General features: G+C 39.0%; 1 protein-coding gene across 2 annotated transcripts in view; it reads left to right on the forward strand.

Moving 5' to 3' along the window:
* Nucleotides 1–16,168, forward strand: part of plcd4b (phospholipase C, delta 4b) — a 156,857-nt gene extending 140,689 nt beyond the window's left edge. For both annotated transcript variants that reach the window (XM_039756491.1, XM_039756492.1), the window contains 3 exons: nucleotides 4,312–4,444; nucleotides 5,353–5,502; nucleotides 14,347–16,168. In XM_039756491.1, coding sequence (XP_039612425.1) covers nucleotides 4,312–4,444; nucleotides 5,353–5,502; nucleotides 14,347–14,438 — 375 coding nt within the window. In that variant the 3' untranslated portion in view covers nucleotides 14,439–16,168. The remainder of the gene's footprint in view (nucleotides 1–4,311; nucleotides 4,445–5,352; nucleotides 5,503–14,346) is intronic.
* The last annotated feature ends 226 nt before the right edge of the window (nucleotides 16,169–16,394 follow it).

Here is a 16,394-nt window from a genome sequence, read left to right on the forward strand (position 1 = left end):
CCCCTCCCTACTACATCATTCTTGGATTTTTGGGACTTTATCACACCCCACCCCTTTAATATTTGACATGCCCTTTACCATTTTGGTCTTGGTATTTGTGTGCTTCAGTGTGCACAGTAATGGACTAGTGTCAACAACAACAACATTTATTTATATAGCACATTTTCATACAAATGATGTAGCTCAAAGTGCTTTACATGATGAAGAAAGAGAAAAAAGACAAGATAAATAAGAAAATAGAATTAGGGAACACTAATTAACATAGAATAAAAGTAAGGTCCGATGGCCAGGGAGGAAAGAAAAAAAAAAACCCCAGACAGCTGGCGAAAAAAAATAAAATCTGCAGGGGTTCCAGGCCATGAGACCTCCCAGCCCCCTCTAGGCATTCTACCTAACATAAATGACCTAAATTGGTCCTCATTGTATTCAGGGTTCTCGTGGAAGAATTTGATAATAACAGTCATATGGACTTCTGGCCTTTAATCCATCAATGTAGGGATATCAAGGTGCTTTGATTAGGTGGTGATGGCGCAGATCACCACCACAGAAAACTGGAAAAAGAACAGCAGAGAAAGTAGGGGTTAGTATGGACTTCGGGAGCCACCATGAATTATAATTGTAATTAAATGCATATGCAGAATATCAGGATTAAACTAAAATGAAGCAATGAGAAAGCCATTTTAAAGTAATGTGTTTTCAGGAGTGTTTTAAAGTGCTCCACCGTATTAGCCTGGCGAATTCCTATTGGCAAGCTATTCCAGATTTTAGGTGCATAACAGCAGAATTAAGTTTAGCTCTTGGAATAATAAGCAGACACTCATCTGAGAATCTAAGGTTACGATTTGGAGTGTAAGGTGAAAGACATTCTGAAATATAGGATGGAGCGAGATTATTTAAGGCTTTGTAAACCATAAGCATTATTTTAAAGTTAATTCTAAATGACACAGGTAACATCAAAACTGGAGAGATGTGCTTGGATTTTCTTTTCCTAGTTAAGATTCTGGCAGCTGCATTCTGCACTTGTTGCAATCGATTGATGTCTTTTTTGGGTAGTCCTGAGAGGAGTGCGTTACAGTAATCTAGCCGACTGAAAACAACTTGAACTAATTTTTCAGCATCTTGCAATATTATAAGAGGTCTAACTTTTGCTATATTTCTTAAGTGAAAAAATACTGTCCTAGTAATCTGATTAATATGTGATTTAAAATTCGGGTCAGAGTCAATAGTTACTCCTAAATTCTTTACCTCCATCTTGACTTTTAATTCTAATACATCAAGTTTATTTCTAATACCCTCATTATATCTATTTTTGCCAATCACTAAAATTTCTGTTTTCTCCTTATTACTACTCATCCACTCAGAAACACAAATAAGACATTATGTCAGTGAATCAAGAGAGTCAGGGTCATCAGGCGCTATTGATAAATACAGTTGTGTGTCATCAGCATAGCTATGGTAGCTCATGCTATGCCCTGAGATAATCTGACCTAACGGAAGCATGTAAATTGAAAAGAGCATTAATGAATTCTTGCAAAATTTTTTTAGATATCATTTTCCATTGAGTTATAGCGGGCACATTAGGACTCTTCCAATTGAGCAGAATTAGACAATGTAGTGTAAAAAATCATTTCGAGTTTATCGCTAGAAAGTCTAATCTCGTCTAAAGAGAGGATTAGCGACGATTGGGTCCAATCTCTGATATATTTAGGATCATTTTAATTTGGAGAGTTGTGTCTGGTGTATGTTTTTTAGTTGAATTACAGCATGTTGTGCACAAATTGAGAATGAATACCATGAATTATTAAATTCCATTCTCTACCTGAAAGATTGATGGAGTATTGCCAAAGGGGATCTAGCAGTGAACGCTGTGCTAATAATTGACAAAGTCTGAAACTGTTACCAATATTCTTCTCATTACTCTCCATTATAATAAAAAAATCTTGGAAAGAGAGACAAGACATGATTTTCTCAGAGAGACACTTTCACGACCCTCGAGATGAGACTTTGTGCCAAGAGATCTAACCATGCCCGGGGCTGGAAATAAAAGACAAATAGTAGATGACAAAGTAGAACATCGTAAAGAATTTAAAAACGTCGGCACGATACTCATGCAGAGCAGGTTAGAGATAATGGAAGTACGAAAATTCTAAAGTCTCAAAAAAATGATAGTAAAAATCGCATTAGCACAAACAAACAGAAATGAATACTCTGTGAAATAACGGAACAGCGAAAAGAGATCGAATATATTCTTCAGATTTAAACTTTAGGTTTAGTAGATTGTCTAATTTGTGTTGCCGTCAGGGAAAAGTAGTGTTTCTTCCCGATGAAAAGGCGTATCCGTGAGAATTAAAAGATTTGTTGTTTGGTGAAAGTGAAATCCCACAAGAGAAAATTTCAAGCCCACGAGACAAGACTTTATGCAGACAGATTTGGAAAAGTCCTGACCACATCTAAAACATTTACAACCACACACATGACTCAATCATTTCTCATTTGTGTGATTGCTATTATCAGACACAGTTTGTGTAGAGAGAAAGAAACCATATTCACTCACAGGCAGTTATATGTTGCGTTGTCACGATGTAATTCCAAACACGGAATTAAAATTCAATGCAATATTGACGAAAAGGTAAAAGCAAAAAGAAATTGAATATATGGACATAGGTGATGTGACAGAAGTATGTGGATATTCTTTGGCTTTAAACTTTAAAGTCAGAGACTTGTAGATCTTCTAATTCGTGTTGCCATCAGGGAAAAGTAGTGTTTCTTCCGAATGAAGAGGCCTATCCGCGAGAATTAAAAGTTCTTTGTTTGGTGAAAGCGAAATCCACATACGCGAGCAGAAGAGACGTGAAGTTGCTGGCGCATAGCACAGGCAGGGTTGGCAAGCAAAGTGAGCAGACCCACACAGACATGGGGAGAACATGCAAACTCCATGCAGGGAGGACCTGGGAAGCGAACCCAGGTCTCCTTACTGCGAGCCAGCAGTGCCACTGTGCAGCCCACAAAGAAAGGTAATAGAATAAATTTAGAAATATTTGATATCTCTTGCCTTACATGTACCTTCAGCTCTATTCTTCTGTATCCTCATTTATGTAAATCTCTTCTGCTCAGCATTTCCTCTGTCAAATGCAGACCCATAAAGCCTGCTTCTCAGTGTCTGACATTTTGAGGCACGTTGCTCACCTTCTCTCTGTTTTTATACTGTCCATCTTTGAAGGTGACTTTCACACGCCTCTCATGCTGTTACTTGTCCTAATGTGCATTTCCTCTTCCAAGCATTTAATCAAAACCAGGCACTGACAGTAAAACACATCATTATCAACACCATAAAAAAATGTGGAAAATAAAATAAAAAATTATTACAAGAAAAACGGAAATACACCAAAATAGGATTAAACAGCCACAGTTTCTGAAACAAACCATTCAGGATCATAGATGGCTGGAGTGATTCCTTGAAGCATTAGGATTGAGGCAGGAACCAGCCCTGGATAGGGTGCCAGCTTGTTATTAGGACCCACTCACTCAAACACTCACACACACCAGTTTGTGACCCTTTTGGAATCACTAATTAATCTAACATGCAGGCCCGGTTCTGCCCTCAACAAAACGCAGGCTTGGCAGCAGGGCTCGTCTTTCCCCATCGAATGTCGGTAACTCGCTTCAAAGAAAAACGGTCAAGTCACAACACGTGAATTGTGGCAGCTCAAGTACGCAACACATCAATCAAACGTTTTTGCAGTGTTAATCGGAATTTTACTGATGAATTAATTAATTTGTTAAATGCGTAAGTCAAGTTTTCTTCTACCTACGAAGAAATTTTCTTTAATTTTTTTGACATTAAGGAAATTGCAAAAATTTTTTATTTTAAATACACTGGTTTAGAAAATGAGTGAAGGTATTATAGGGTGAGGGGGTGGCTGAAATTAAATGGCATGATGGCGGCTTCGCCTCTAGAATTGGGCCTGCTAACATGCACATCTTTATAAGGATGTAAGAGGAAAAGCAGGATACAAACAGGAAAAGCCCTGTAGACATGAGGAGAATGAGCAATCTTAATGCAGACAGCCTCTAGGCACAGGATTCAAACTCAGGACAATGGACACCACTGTGCCACCATGTAACCCAAAAATGTGTACATGTAATTGGCCGTAATGTAAAATGATTAACATACTATTTTGTAATGCATTCTCTTTGGAAACTAAAATTCTGCATTGTCTTTTCCAAGGGTACCTGTCTTTTGAGCCAGGGGGGTGTATTTACATCTTCTATACTGCCTGCTCCTTTAGCTATATTCTTTGTAACTTGCAGGTTATCAGCGGACAGCAGCTACCCAAAGTCAACAATAAAGAAGGCTCCATCATAGATCCTTTAGTGAGGGTGGAGATTCATGGTGTACCGATGGATCAGGCTAGGCAGGAGACCAAATACATAGACAACAATGGTAAGGACTACCATGGCACCTCATATAAGCCTTGCTCAGGACCTGGCATGGAATATACAGACTGAAAGAGCTGTCATTAAAGGAAAATCCATTCAAATTTTAATGTCATTTTCCTATATTTAGAAATATTTTTGACAAAGTGTGGTCAGTATTTTCCATTCCTGTTATTTAGATTTTTATTACTCTGTACATAGGCCTTGAAAGGTTTATAGTGAAAATCAATGGCCCATAATTGAGTACTATGAAGTGGATGGCAAAATATCATGCAGTAAGTATATTAAATCATGCAGTTACCTAAGGCCACAGAAAAATGAGCATACCCAGCATACTAATGTGGCTTGTGTTATTTTACCATTTCGAACTTGGTAATCATCTCGTATTAACAGTATTACTCTTCAGAAGTTGATCTTACCATAGTAGTTATGCTTTTCATGTGATTGGTGAACTGAGTTCTAATTACCACTTTCTAATCAGGCCAGAGTCCACTGCACTACATCTTATTTCTACTATGAAAAAAATGCACTGGTGTGTATTCATCCTCGTATTCTACTTGAGCCTTCACTAATGTGTCATGTGGCAGGGAATCATGCACTGTCCACAAGAAACGTTTTAATTGCAAAAGAAATTTATAAAGGAACAAAACCGAAGTGTAAATTACAGTCAAATGAGGAAACTGCCCAGAATGCATTGTGTCACTAAAATGTGTTTAACCTTACTTGAATGAGACAGTGCTGTCCCAATTTCAGATATGACAATTAAGTCAAACTGAAAAGAAAAAATAACATTGAATGGATTTGACTTTTTTGCAGTATTCATACAGCCAATGGTGAAGCAACTCTGTAAAGGTGACTTTTTGAGCAGTTTATATATTCTTAATATGTCTACTTGTTTTCCCTCTTACTCCAAAGGCTTTAATCCTTCATGGAATGAAACTCTCCAGTTTACTGTTCATGTACCTGAACTGGCTCTGGTCCGCTTTGTGGTTGAAGATTACGATAAAACCTCTAAGAATGACTTTGTGGGCCAGTACACCCTGCCCTTCACAAGCATTCAACAAGGTAATAAACACTATTGGGCCCAATGGGTTATTTCTTGCTTGTTTTGAACCTTGATAGTAAAAAAATAAAATAAAGCAAATAGTATTGATTTTTGATCATTTATTCATTGATTCATTTCCAGTATGTGTTGCCATTAACAAGTAAGAAAAGGTTTCTAAGAGATTCTAACTGGTGTGACCTATAGGTGTATTCTTGAGCTGTCAACAAACCCAAGTAGATACTAAGGAGACCAACAATTATACATTAATAAAAATGCTATTATGAGGAATGGATAACAGAACAGGGACAACATAAAATATAAGGAAAAGACCTAGTGCCACACAGAACAAACCAATACAAATAACAAACCTTAACTACCACATGCTTTGGCAAGTCCATTTCACCACATGTACATCTGCACGTTTTCCTGCTCACCTTCATCTGAGTAAGCCCCCATAATAACTTCTTCCCTCCCTGACCTGTCTTCCATTTGCTAGGTAAGTCCTTGCTGAATGTTCACATCTTGACACCATGCTCACCAAAGCTATGGCCAGAAGGGGCTTTTAAGCCATGGAAAGAACTGCTTACAGTTACACCTTGAGACTTACTTCTAGAATCCCAAATGTTGTGCATTCTTTTTTGACCACTATATATAAAGGATGTCACAAATAATGCCAAAAGACATGATAAAGGTTTGGGGCAGCCACCGGAAAATTGTATCCTGGCTGCTAAAATTACAATAATTGAACAGAGATGTTCAGATGACTGAGTTCAAAACAGAACTGATCACAGACAGTCAAGATGGTGGCTTTAAAGACCTTTTAAGGAAGTGACATCATCTCTGGGGCCGGAGCCAAAAGTGACATCATCTCTGGGGCCTGAACCAAATGTGATGTTGTCAGATCAGAAGTGAAATCATCTCTGGGGCAGAAAATAGAAGTGACGTCATCTCTGGGGCCTGAACCGGAACTGATGTTGTCGCACCAGAAATGACATCATCTCTGGGGGCTGAAAACCACAAGTGATGTTGTCAGACCAGAAGTGACATCATCTCTGGGGCCAGAACCAGAAGTGATGTCAACTCTGGGACCGGAACCTGGTGGGATTTCCCGGGAATGGTCTGCAAGTAACTGAGAAAGACAGTTGGCACACTCCGCCACCCCCTGGTCGGTGGTGGAATTACCATTACTCAGACCCTTTAGCTGCCTCCTACTCGCACGTGTGTTACAAGGGATATGGAGCCCAAACAGCCTGTCCACACCAGCAGTGGAGTGGAGTCCTAACATGCCACCCTCTAGTGTCTTGCAGGATTCCTGATATATTATTGGGAATTTTCCACTAACCCATGTTACCTAGATTAAGGCTTTGTAAAACCCTATAGTCTCCTAGTAATATCCCCTGGTGGCTATAAACAAATTCTTTACTTACATTCCTCTCATACAGGAATGTAAGCGTATTTTCTGGTTTTGCAAACTACACTTAATCTGAAACATTTAACAGCTATCAAAACAGTCTGGCAGTGGACTAGAGAGCTCTGATTGGGGGTCTTGTGATTCGGAATGCACACTCATAAATATAGAGATGAAACAGTCAGTAAAACAAAGCAATGTCAAACCGAATGACATAGATAGATAGATAGATAGATAGATAGATAGATAGATAGATAGATAGATAGATAGATAGATAGATATTTTATTAATCCCAAGGGGAAATTCACATAATCTAGCAGCAGTATACTGATACAAAAAACAATATTAAATTAAATAGTAATACAAATGCATGTAAAAACAGACAATAACTTTGAGTAATGTTAGCATTTACTCCCCTGGATGGAATTGAAGAGTCGCATAGTGTGTGGGAGGAATGATCTCCTCAGTCTGTCAGTGGAGCAAGACAGTGACAAAAGTCTGTCACTGAAGCTACTCCTCTGCCTGGAAATGACACTGTTCAGTGGATGCAGTGGATTCTTCATGATTGACAGGAGTTTGCTTAATGCCCGTTGCTCTGCCACAGATGTTAAACTATCCAGCTTTATTCCTACAATAGAGGCTGCCTTCTTAACAAGTTTGTCCAGGCGCATCCTTCTTTATGCTGCCTCCCCAGCACACCACCGCATAGAAGAGGGCACTCGCCACAACCGTCTGGTAGAACATCTGCAGCATCTTATTGCAGATGTTGAAGGACGCCAACCTTCTAAGGAAGTATAGTTGATTCTGACCTTTCTTACGCAGAGCATCAGTATTGGCAGTCCAGTGCAATTTGTCATCCAGCTGCACTCCCAGGTATTTAAAGGTCTGTACTTTCTGCACACAGTCACCTCTGATGATCACAGGGTCCATGAGGGGCCTGGACCTCCTAAAATCCACCACCAGCTCCTTGGTCTTGCTGGTGTAAGTGGTTTGAGTCGCAACATTTAACAAAGTCTTTGATTAGCTTCCTGTGCTCCTCCTCCTGCCCACTCCTGATGCAGCCGACAATAGCAGTGTCATCAGCCAACTTTTGCACGTGGCAGGACTCTGCGTTATACTGGAAGTCTGATGTATATAGATTGAACAGGACCGGAGAAAGTACAGTCCCCTGCGGCGCCCTGTATTGCTGCACACAATGTCAGACCTGCAGTTCCCAAGACGCACATACTGAGGTTTGTCTGTAAGATAGTCCACAATCCATGCCACCTGGTGTGAATCTACTCCCATCTCAGTCAGCTTGTCCCTAAGGAGCAGAGGTTGGATGGTGTTGAAGGCGCTAGAGAAGTCCAAAAACATAATTCTTACAGCACCACTGCCTCTGTCCAAGTGGGAGAGGGATCGGTCTAGCATATAGATGATGGCATCCTCCGCTCCCACCTTCTCCTGGTATGCGAACTGCAGAGGGTCGAGGGCATGGCGGACCTGTGGCCTCAGGGGGTAAAGCAGCAGCCGCTCCATGGTCTTCATCAGATGTGACGTCAGAGCGACAGGCCGGAAGTCATTCAGCTCACTAGGACGTGATACCTTTGGGACTGGTGTGATACAAGGTGTTTTCCAAAGCCTTGGGACTCTCCCCTGTTCCAGGCTCAGGTTGAAGATGCGCTGTAGAGGACTCCCCAGTTCCAACACACAGGCCTTCAGCAGTCGTGGTGATACACCATCTGGACCCGCTGCTTTGCTGGCACGAAGTCTTCTCAGCTCTGCTCACCTGGGCTGCTGTAATTGTGGGTGGGGATGTCTCTCCTATGCTGGTATCAGCAGAAAGATGGTTGGAGGATGCAGTACTCCGAGGTGAGAGTGGGTTAGGGTGATCAAACCTATTAAAGAAGTTGTTCATTTGGTTTGCTCTCTCCATGTCTGTCTCGATGGTGGCACCCTGCATCGAGCTGCAGCCAGTGATAATCTTCATCCCATCCCACATGTCCTTCATGCTGTTGTTCTGCAACTTCTGCTCCAGCTTTCTCCTGTACTGCTCTTTCGCCGCCCTGAGCTCGACTCGGAGATCCTTACAATATTCAATATGTCCTTTTACACTATCGTTGAGATTGCTAGTTGAAAAGAGAAGAATGGAAAACAAAAACTCCAAACAGCAGCATCCCTGGAGAAAGTTAACCTTATAATGCAAAGTTCCAGACGACGTCAGATACAGTTCTAGAGACATAGGCCAATTATCCACCAACCACTCATGGTCAAACTACAGTATAGGTCAGTGCTGGTCTATTTAATCTAACAACAGAATTTGTCTATTTGCTGATTCCAAGGCCCCCAGTATCTCAGGTATCTTTCTCATGGGTAGGAAAATAGCTTGTCAGTACAGCAGTGGCACCAAGTGCAACATCAAGATACCGTAAAGAGAAACAGAATAGAGGTGGGTGAGGGTTAACAATTCATAATTTTTGTAATGCTTATATTTTTATACAAATGACTAACAACCAGAAATGCATTGTGCACAGCTAATTAGCAGCTCTACTCGGGGTATGTTAGACTAAAGTAGTGAGTCTTTAGCATGGATTTAAAAGCTGAGATTGAAGGGGCATCTCATATATAAACAGGCAGATCATTTCAAAGCTGTTAATGAATTAATATTTAGAATTTTCTGTTGGCTGACATCTTGAGATCTTAATGTATGCTCATTTTTGTAAGCAATAATGCGTTCAGATAGGTAAACAGGACCTTGGCCATTTAAGGCTTTGTGTATAAGAAGGAGGATTTTGAAATCAATCCAAAACTGAAATGGAAGTCAGCATTAAGAGTTAGGAATAGCAGTTATGTGTTTGTACTTTCTAGTTCTTGTAATGATTCTTACAGCAACATTTTGACTTACCTGGATGTTGCATAAAGTATGATTTGAACAGCCTATGAATAATGCATTGCAGTAGTAAATCCTACTAGAATTACATCCATCCATCCATTATCCAACCCGCTATATCCTAACTACAGGGTCACAGGGGATCAGCTGGAGCCAATCCCAGCCAGCAAGACAGGAAACAAACCCTGGGCAGGGCACCAGCCCACTACAGGGCACACACATACACACACACACTAGGAACAATCACCAATGCACCTAACCCGCATGTCTTTGGACTGTGGGAGGGAACTGGAGCACCCTCAGGAAACCCATGCAGACGCGGGGAGAACATGCAAACTCCACGCAGGGAGGACCTGGGAAGCGAACCCAGGTCTCCTAATTGCGAGGCAGCAGCACTACCCACCACGCCACTGTGCCTCCCCTAGAAATACAATACAATACAATTTATTTTTATATAGCCCAAAATCACACAAGAAGTGCCGCAATGGGCTTTAACAGGCCCTGCCTCTTGACAGCCCCCCAGCCTTGACTCTCTAAGAAGACAAGGAAAAAAAGCCTTGTAGGGAAAAAAATGGAACCTTGGGAAAGGGAGTTTAAAGAGAGACCCCATTTCTAGGTAGGTTGGGTGTGCAGTGGTTGTCAAAAAGAAGGGGGTCAATACAATACAATACACAGAACAGAACACAAGTAATCCTCAATACAATATAATATTAAAATAAAAATATTACAAGTACAGAGCAAAATTCAACAGTAGATGATATCACATAATATGATTTGGATTTGTTCAGAGTCCTGGAGACCTCAGCCATCAAGCTGCCTCCCCCTATTGGCCATTCCACAGCTGAGTCAGTGCTGGGCCAGCCAATGTGATGAAAGGACCCCTCTACCTGATGACTACAATAATAATAATTACAATAACAGATACAATAACTAATTTTTCAGCTTCATCCATATTTAGAAACCATCTTAATTTTCCAATATGTTAAGCTGGGAAAAACAAGCAGTTTTGGTAGATACGATAGATAGTTTTATAATGTGTGTTTTCAAACAGTGTATCTCAACCACTGTGGGTCACAAGTGGCCATCCTTGGGTCACAAGGTCATAAAAAGCTGTTTCTTTTGCTTACATGTTCACGGTAGAAAATCATATCCCTTATATTTGTGTGCTACTCATTCAAATCACGATAATTTTCTTTGCTTTGATTTATTGTTTCCAATCAAGAACTTTGCTTTCCCGATTTAGTCATCAGTGAACATAAAAAGAGAAATCTGAGTCCCAATGCCATAAAGGTTGAGAACCACTGTTTAAAAGACAGACTGGTGTCAAACATAAAGTCTAAGTTGGGTGCCAATAGTTAGGGTTAGGGTTAAAACTATTGCTTAGACCAACTGAGTTAAAACATAACAGAATATTGTTATAGTTTAACATGATTATCAGTAATTAATAACACTGGAATTACAGTACAGTATACTGAACACCATCTCATCAGTGTCTGATTCTCCTCTCTTTGCTGTGCCCTACCCCTGCCCAGTGCCACTCTTTTGTTCTTGCAAACCACCTCTTCTCTGGGTCACCAATCACAATACGCATGGTGTCATCTGACAGGAATTTAACTCCCACCACTCATCTTGATTTGGTTGATCAGCAAATTGTATTACATGGCCTTCACAAACTGCAAGGGTAAGGGTGATAAAAACGTGTTTCTCATATAGAAGCATTGCAGAAACATCAGTCTCTATCCATGAGATCACTTAGAGAACTGATTCTAGTTATTAAATCTCAGAATGCAGAACAATAGCAAATGTTTCTAAGGTCAATAAATTAAGGATAATAAATATCAGTTGATTAATAAGTTTGCAGTTGTGAAAATTAAAAAGAATGGTAATAGACAGAGTAACTGACATTCAAAAGAATATAAAATTAGAAAAGTGTAATCCACTTAGCAGCTCATACAGGCTGATCACAATAATTGCTTTCCTGCAGTTAATATAAAAAAAAACTGCAATCACTACAACACTTTATGTAAAACTTTATGTAAAACTAGTGAAATATGCAGATTTGTTTGCTAATCACTTTGCTGTAATAAAGGTCAGTTTGCTGCTCCTCGAAATTTTTTAAACGTATCACGTTTTAACCGAGACCAAGCCCCAGTAGTTACACTCGGACTGCTGGACGTATGCATTTGTCTGTCTTTGTCATTCTAGCATTCTGTATCCCCCAATTGATGCTCAGCATATGGCTCTGCTTTTCTACTTCTTCCTGTTATGGTGTTCTTCAGCACGTCACTGGACTGTGTGATTTGCTTGATGCTCAGCAGATGCTGCTTCTCTTCTCGTTCTTTCTGCCATGCCACTTCACTGGTCAGTTTGGCGATATTACCTCTACCTCAAATTTTTTGATTTACCAGAACTTGTCAGTTCATAAGCTTTCAATCAAGACCAAGATCAAGGTTCTGGGCCCAGTAATTTGCTAGTAATTAAATGACAGATGGGCATAACTTAGTGTTTCTTTATATATAGATAGTCAAGTATTTCAGTTATAACATTACTGACATAGCTACCTTATTCTAAGAAAACAAGTTCCAGTTTTGTTTAGGTTATGTGAAGCAAACATAAAAAAAGGCTGCACAAGTTTTTGATACAAAAAAATAAAATACATTTAAATATTCGATTTCATTGGGAAAATCTGAACATAAGGCCAGCGTCACATTACATGTTTTGGAGTTGGAGAGCATATCACACTTAATGACTGTAGTTGCTGGATCTCATTGCTTTAAAGATGTCAGATTACATTACAAACAATTATAGGGGTTGATGGATTACATGACTCTTTCAAAACTTCTTAGCACAACTTTAGATTTTCTATTTTAACCATAAAAGTATTACAATCTCCATACATCTTGGCAGCCAATTAATAAAGAGCTGTTTCCTTTTTGCACACTGTCAGTATGACGAAGACAAGACTTGAATAGACATTTGTTTTAGCTCAAACATCCACAAACCTCTCCTTTGTTTGCGCTTTCCAGAACACCCATTTCCTATTATTTTTTTGAGTCTGCCATTCCTCTTCTCCGTTCTTGTACATTTAATGGTGCTGTTTCCTGTTGGTCTTTGGTTGTCAAGTCTCACACTTTCAGGAGCTTGCTGTTATGACTTTCAACAAAATCAATTCCGTTTGATTTTGTCATAATAAGTCGCAGAATGCTATGACTGAGTTCCACTATATGTCTGGCATTCCCAGGCACATGCTGATTGCCTACAACTTCCAGAGATTATGCAAATGAAGACTATAACTAAAAATAACTTTTGAAAAGTTGTGAATTTTCTGAAGGTCAAGGCTTGCCAATGTGAATTTTCGCATACGGGTTGAGAATCCCTACTTGGAAATGCCTGGGACCTGAAGTATTTTGAAATATTTACATATACATATTGAGATATCTTGGTGACACACATATAATAGTTTATATAGCACAGAGCTGTTAGTAGAATGTGCGTTGACATGACAAACATATTACATCTTAAAAATGATGAATATGATGTACAGACTGTATCGTTATTCCCTTTTAAGAGGGCCAATTCTGCATATTTGCATTGAAGAACTTTTTTGTTTTCTCGTCAGTTTAAATCTCCTACTTGTTGTCACTTAGCAGAGAAGATCACAGCCATCGTCAAACCCACGATGCTGGATGGGATTCTACATTTAGTTTTCGGATGGTGTGGGCGCACATACATAAAATATAACGTGTTTTTGCCAACATAATAAGGTAGTTTGCAGCAGTTCTCTTAATGTAATTGGAGCACTTTACTGCACTCATATTGCAAGAAGTGAACCTAGAGAGAATGAAGCTTTTTTTGTCAGCCGTAAGCAGTGACTTTCCATTAATGCATAGCATAGGTGTCATTGTTTTACTCCCAAAACCCCTGCACAGCATATGGAAAGTACCACACAGCATTTATCCAACAGTCGATCGAGTGATGGTGCTTCATGGTGCTCACTGTCGATTCTGAGTCCTAGCTTTGTGGTACTTTGCGGTGGACAACCTACCTGGCCTAGAATGAAAAAATCCATGTGGAATCTGCAGATATGTTCCTTACATCCAATCAGCAGTGAGAAAAAAAAATGAGGAAACATACTGTAGGTGGCATCATGTTGGCACTCAAAATGTTTCAGATTTTGGAAATTTGGATTAACTTCTGTCCTAAAAAGAAGCATTTTGGTTTAACTGTTGATTTGAAATTAATGCTGTCTGTTTGATTCCGTGTTGATGGATTGGCATAAATTCCACAGCTGGAAATTATGCCAATCCATGCCATTATGCTGTTGGGGTAGACTTGCATTTCTAAAATTGAATTAATCAGGCTCAGTAGTTTAATGGATGGGTGGTTATACCTGTGGGATAGATCAAACTGGTTAAGCCCTTAACCATCAGGGCATTAAGACAATTAGGTAAAAAACAGTTATATCCTCATGGCCTCTTCTCCCTTTGCACTTCCTCTTCTGTTTTTGTTTTTGCTTTTTGTAATCTGCTCTCATGGAAATATGTCAAGGCAATGCTTTTTGAAATGAAATTGCCCTTCTTCTTTTAGGATATCGGCACATCCACCTGCTTTCAAAAGATGGGACCAGCATACCACCCTCCTCACTGTTTGTACATATCCGAATCAGTGACCTGACCTAATGTCTGCTCTTATCTCGCTCATCTGGCAAATGCCATTACTAAACTCCAGCAAGAGCGAGGTGGCTAACTAAACAAGGAAAAGAGAAGATGTCCATTCACAAAGAAGACTCCAACCACATAGCAGAGCTCAGCTTAAAATGTACAAGCTTACTCGTGAACCGTCCTAGTATTAGAAGCTGAATTGCACATACTGCAGGCCTTGGCCTGGACTAGAGTAACTCCAGACAATATGAACACCTCATCTTAACCCAATGGGTTAATATTTCCTGTAAAAGCTGGATATTTTTATTATTCCTATTGACAGTAGACTCTTTTGTTTTGGGGCCTGTTTGTTCGACTGAGACATGCAGCTGTAATTATTATCTTTGGCTTTTCCATCATCCATATTCAGCAAGCATGACCATCTATAATGATAATGAATTAGACTAACAAGTACCTGGAAATTAATGAAATTATCTCAATATGGTGTGCGTCTGACTTCCTTACTGGTTCCAGACAATACCTCAGGGGCTCTGATTGTGTATGCATGGCATTCTTTGCTCACCTCTGACACTACTTACGTACTTTTAATATATGAAGACAAACTTAATATTCATGCTGCTTATTTGTAAGTATAAATAATTTATTTCACTTTCTTCTGACATTTCATATATTAAGGGTTATAAGAATGAAGTGAAGTAGTTAATCTGCATAAAAAGTTCAATGATATGCGAATGCTAACTAATTAATTGACATTTCAATTTTAATGTTCATTCAGCTGTAGGTGCATGCTACTAAACTTTTAAAGTGACATTAGAAGGTAAAAAAAAATATTATGAAGTATGTCTCGACATTATTGTAAGAAAGTTGTTGTGCAGCACATTACTCTTGAAAAATATTGGCAAAGTTGGCACAGGGGTGTCAAACTCGCATCGTAGAAGGCCACCAAATCATGGCTGCAGGTTTTCATTCCTGCCACTTTCTTAATTAGTAACCAATTACTGCTTCTAATGGAACAAACTTATTTTGCCTTCATTTTAAATGACTTACTTTTTTAAGATTCACAGCATTTATTTACTTTGTCATGTTTTGCTTAACCAGCAGACGCACACTAATGCGTACAAAGCAAGCCAACTAAGTGTGACTCATTTCTGGTGGGCCACCGTTTTCACGCCAACCAGTTTCTTAGTTAAAAGCCAATACTTGCTGTCAATGAAACAAGTTTATTTATTAATTCTAATTCTTTTTAGTGCTTTCCTTCTACCACATCAGACATTTTTTTCTGATAGTACCATCATCAAGTCCTGAACAGATTGGTATTTCTCAGATGTTCACCTTTTTCTTTTAAAGTACTTTATTGAAAAAAAGGTGCAAATTGGATCAAGTTGCTGGATATTTGTTAACTTACTTAGCATCTTATTATTGTTTGGCTGCTGGTTAAATTTGTTCTGAATTTGAAAGCAAATTATTGCATTATTATTATTTACTAGCTGATTACCCAGTGGCTTCACTCACAGAGTGCAAGGGAAAAAAATAAAATGCAGTATTTATAAAATAAGTTTGTTAATTACCAATTGTATTTTTCAGCAAATAAAGAGCATTTACAATAACATAGATATCAATATAAACAACATTATCATTATCATATGAGAGTATGAAGTAATATAAAAGAAGCACATTGCATATAAATATAAATTATTAAACAGTAAAACATTTTGATAAAAGAATTCGAACAACATATAAGAAGCGTATAAATTATTAAACAGTAAAACAGTAACATTTAAGAAGTAAAGATACATTGAGTACTACTGCAGTGCTTTTGGGTAAACTACATTGTTTGTTTGCCCATTAGGTGCATAAATGTACTCATTTATTGGTGTACCCACCCGAGAACACGTCTACGTATAACTGAGCGTGGGAGAAGCATAGATTTTCTAAATTGATTCCTATAACTTTAAGTGATTGGCCTTGTGATCT

The sequence above is a fragment of the Polypterus senegalus genome, chromosome 6, assembly GCF_016835505.1.
Source record: "Polypterus senegalus isolate Bchr_013 chromosome 6, ASM1683550v1, whole genome shotgun sequence".
In the NCBI taxonomy this organism is placed as follows: domain Eukaryota; kingdom Metazoa; phylum Chordata; class Cladistia; order Polypteriformes; family Polypteridae; genus Polypterus; species Polypterus senegalus.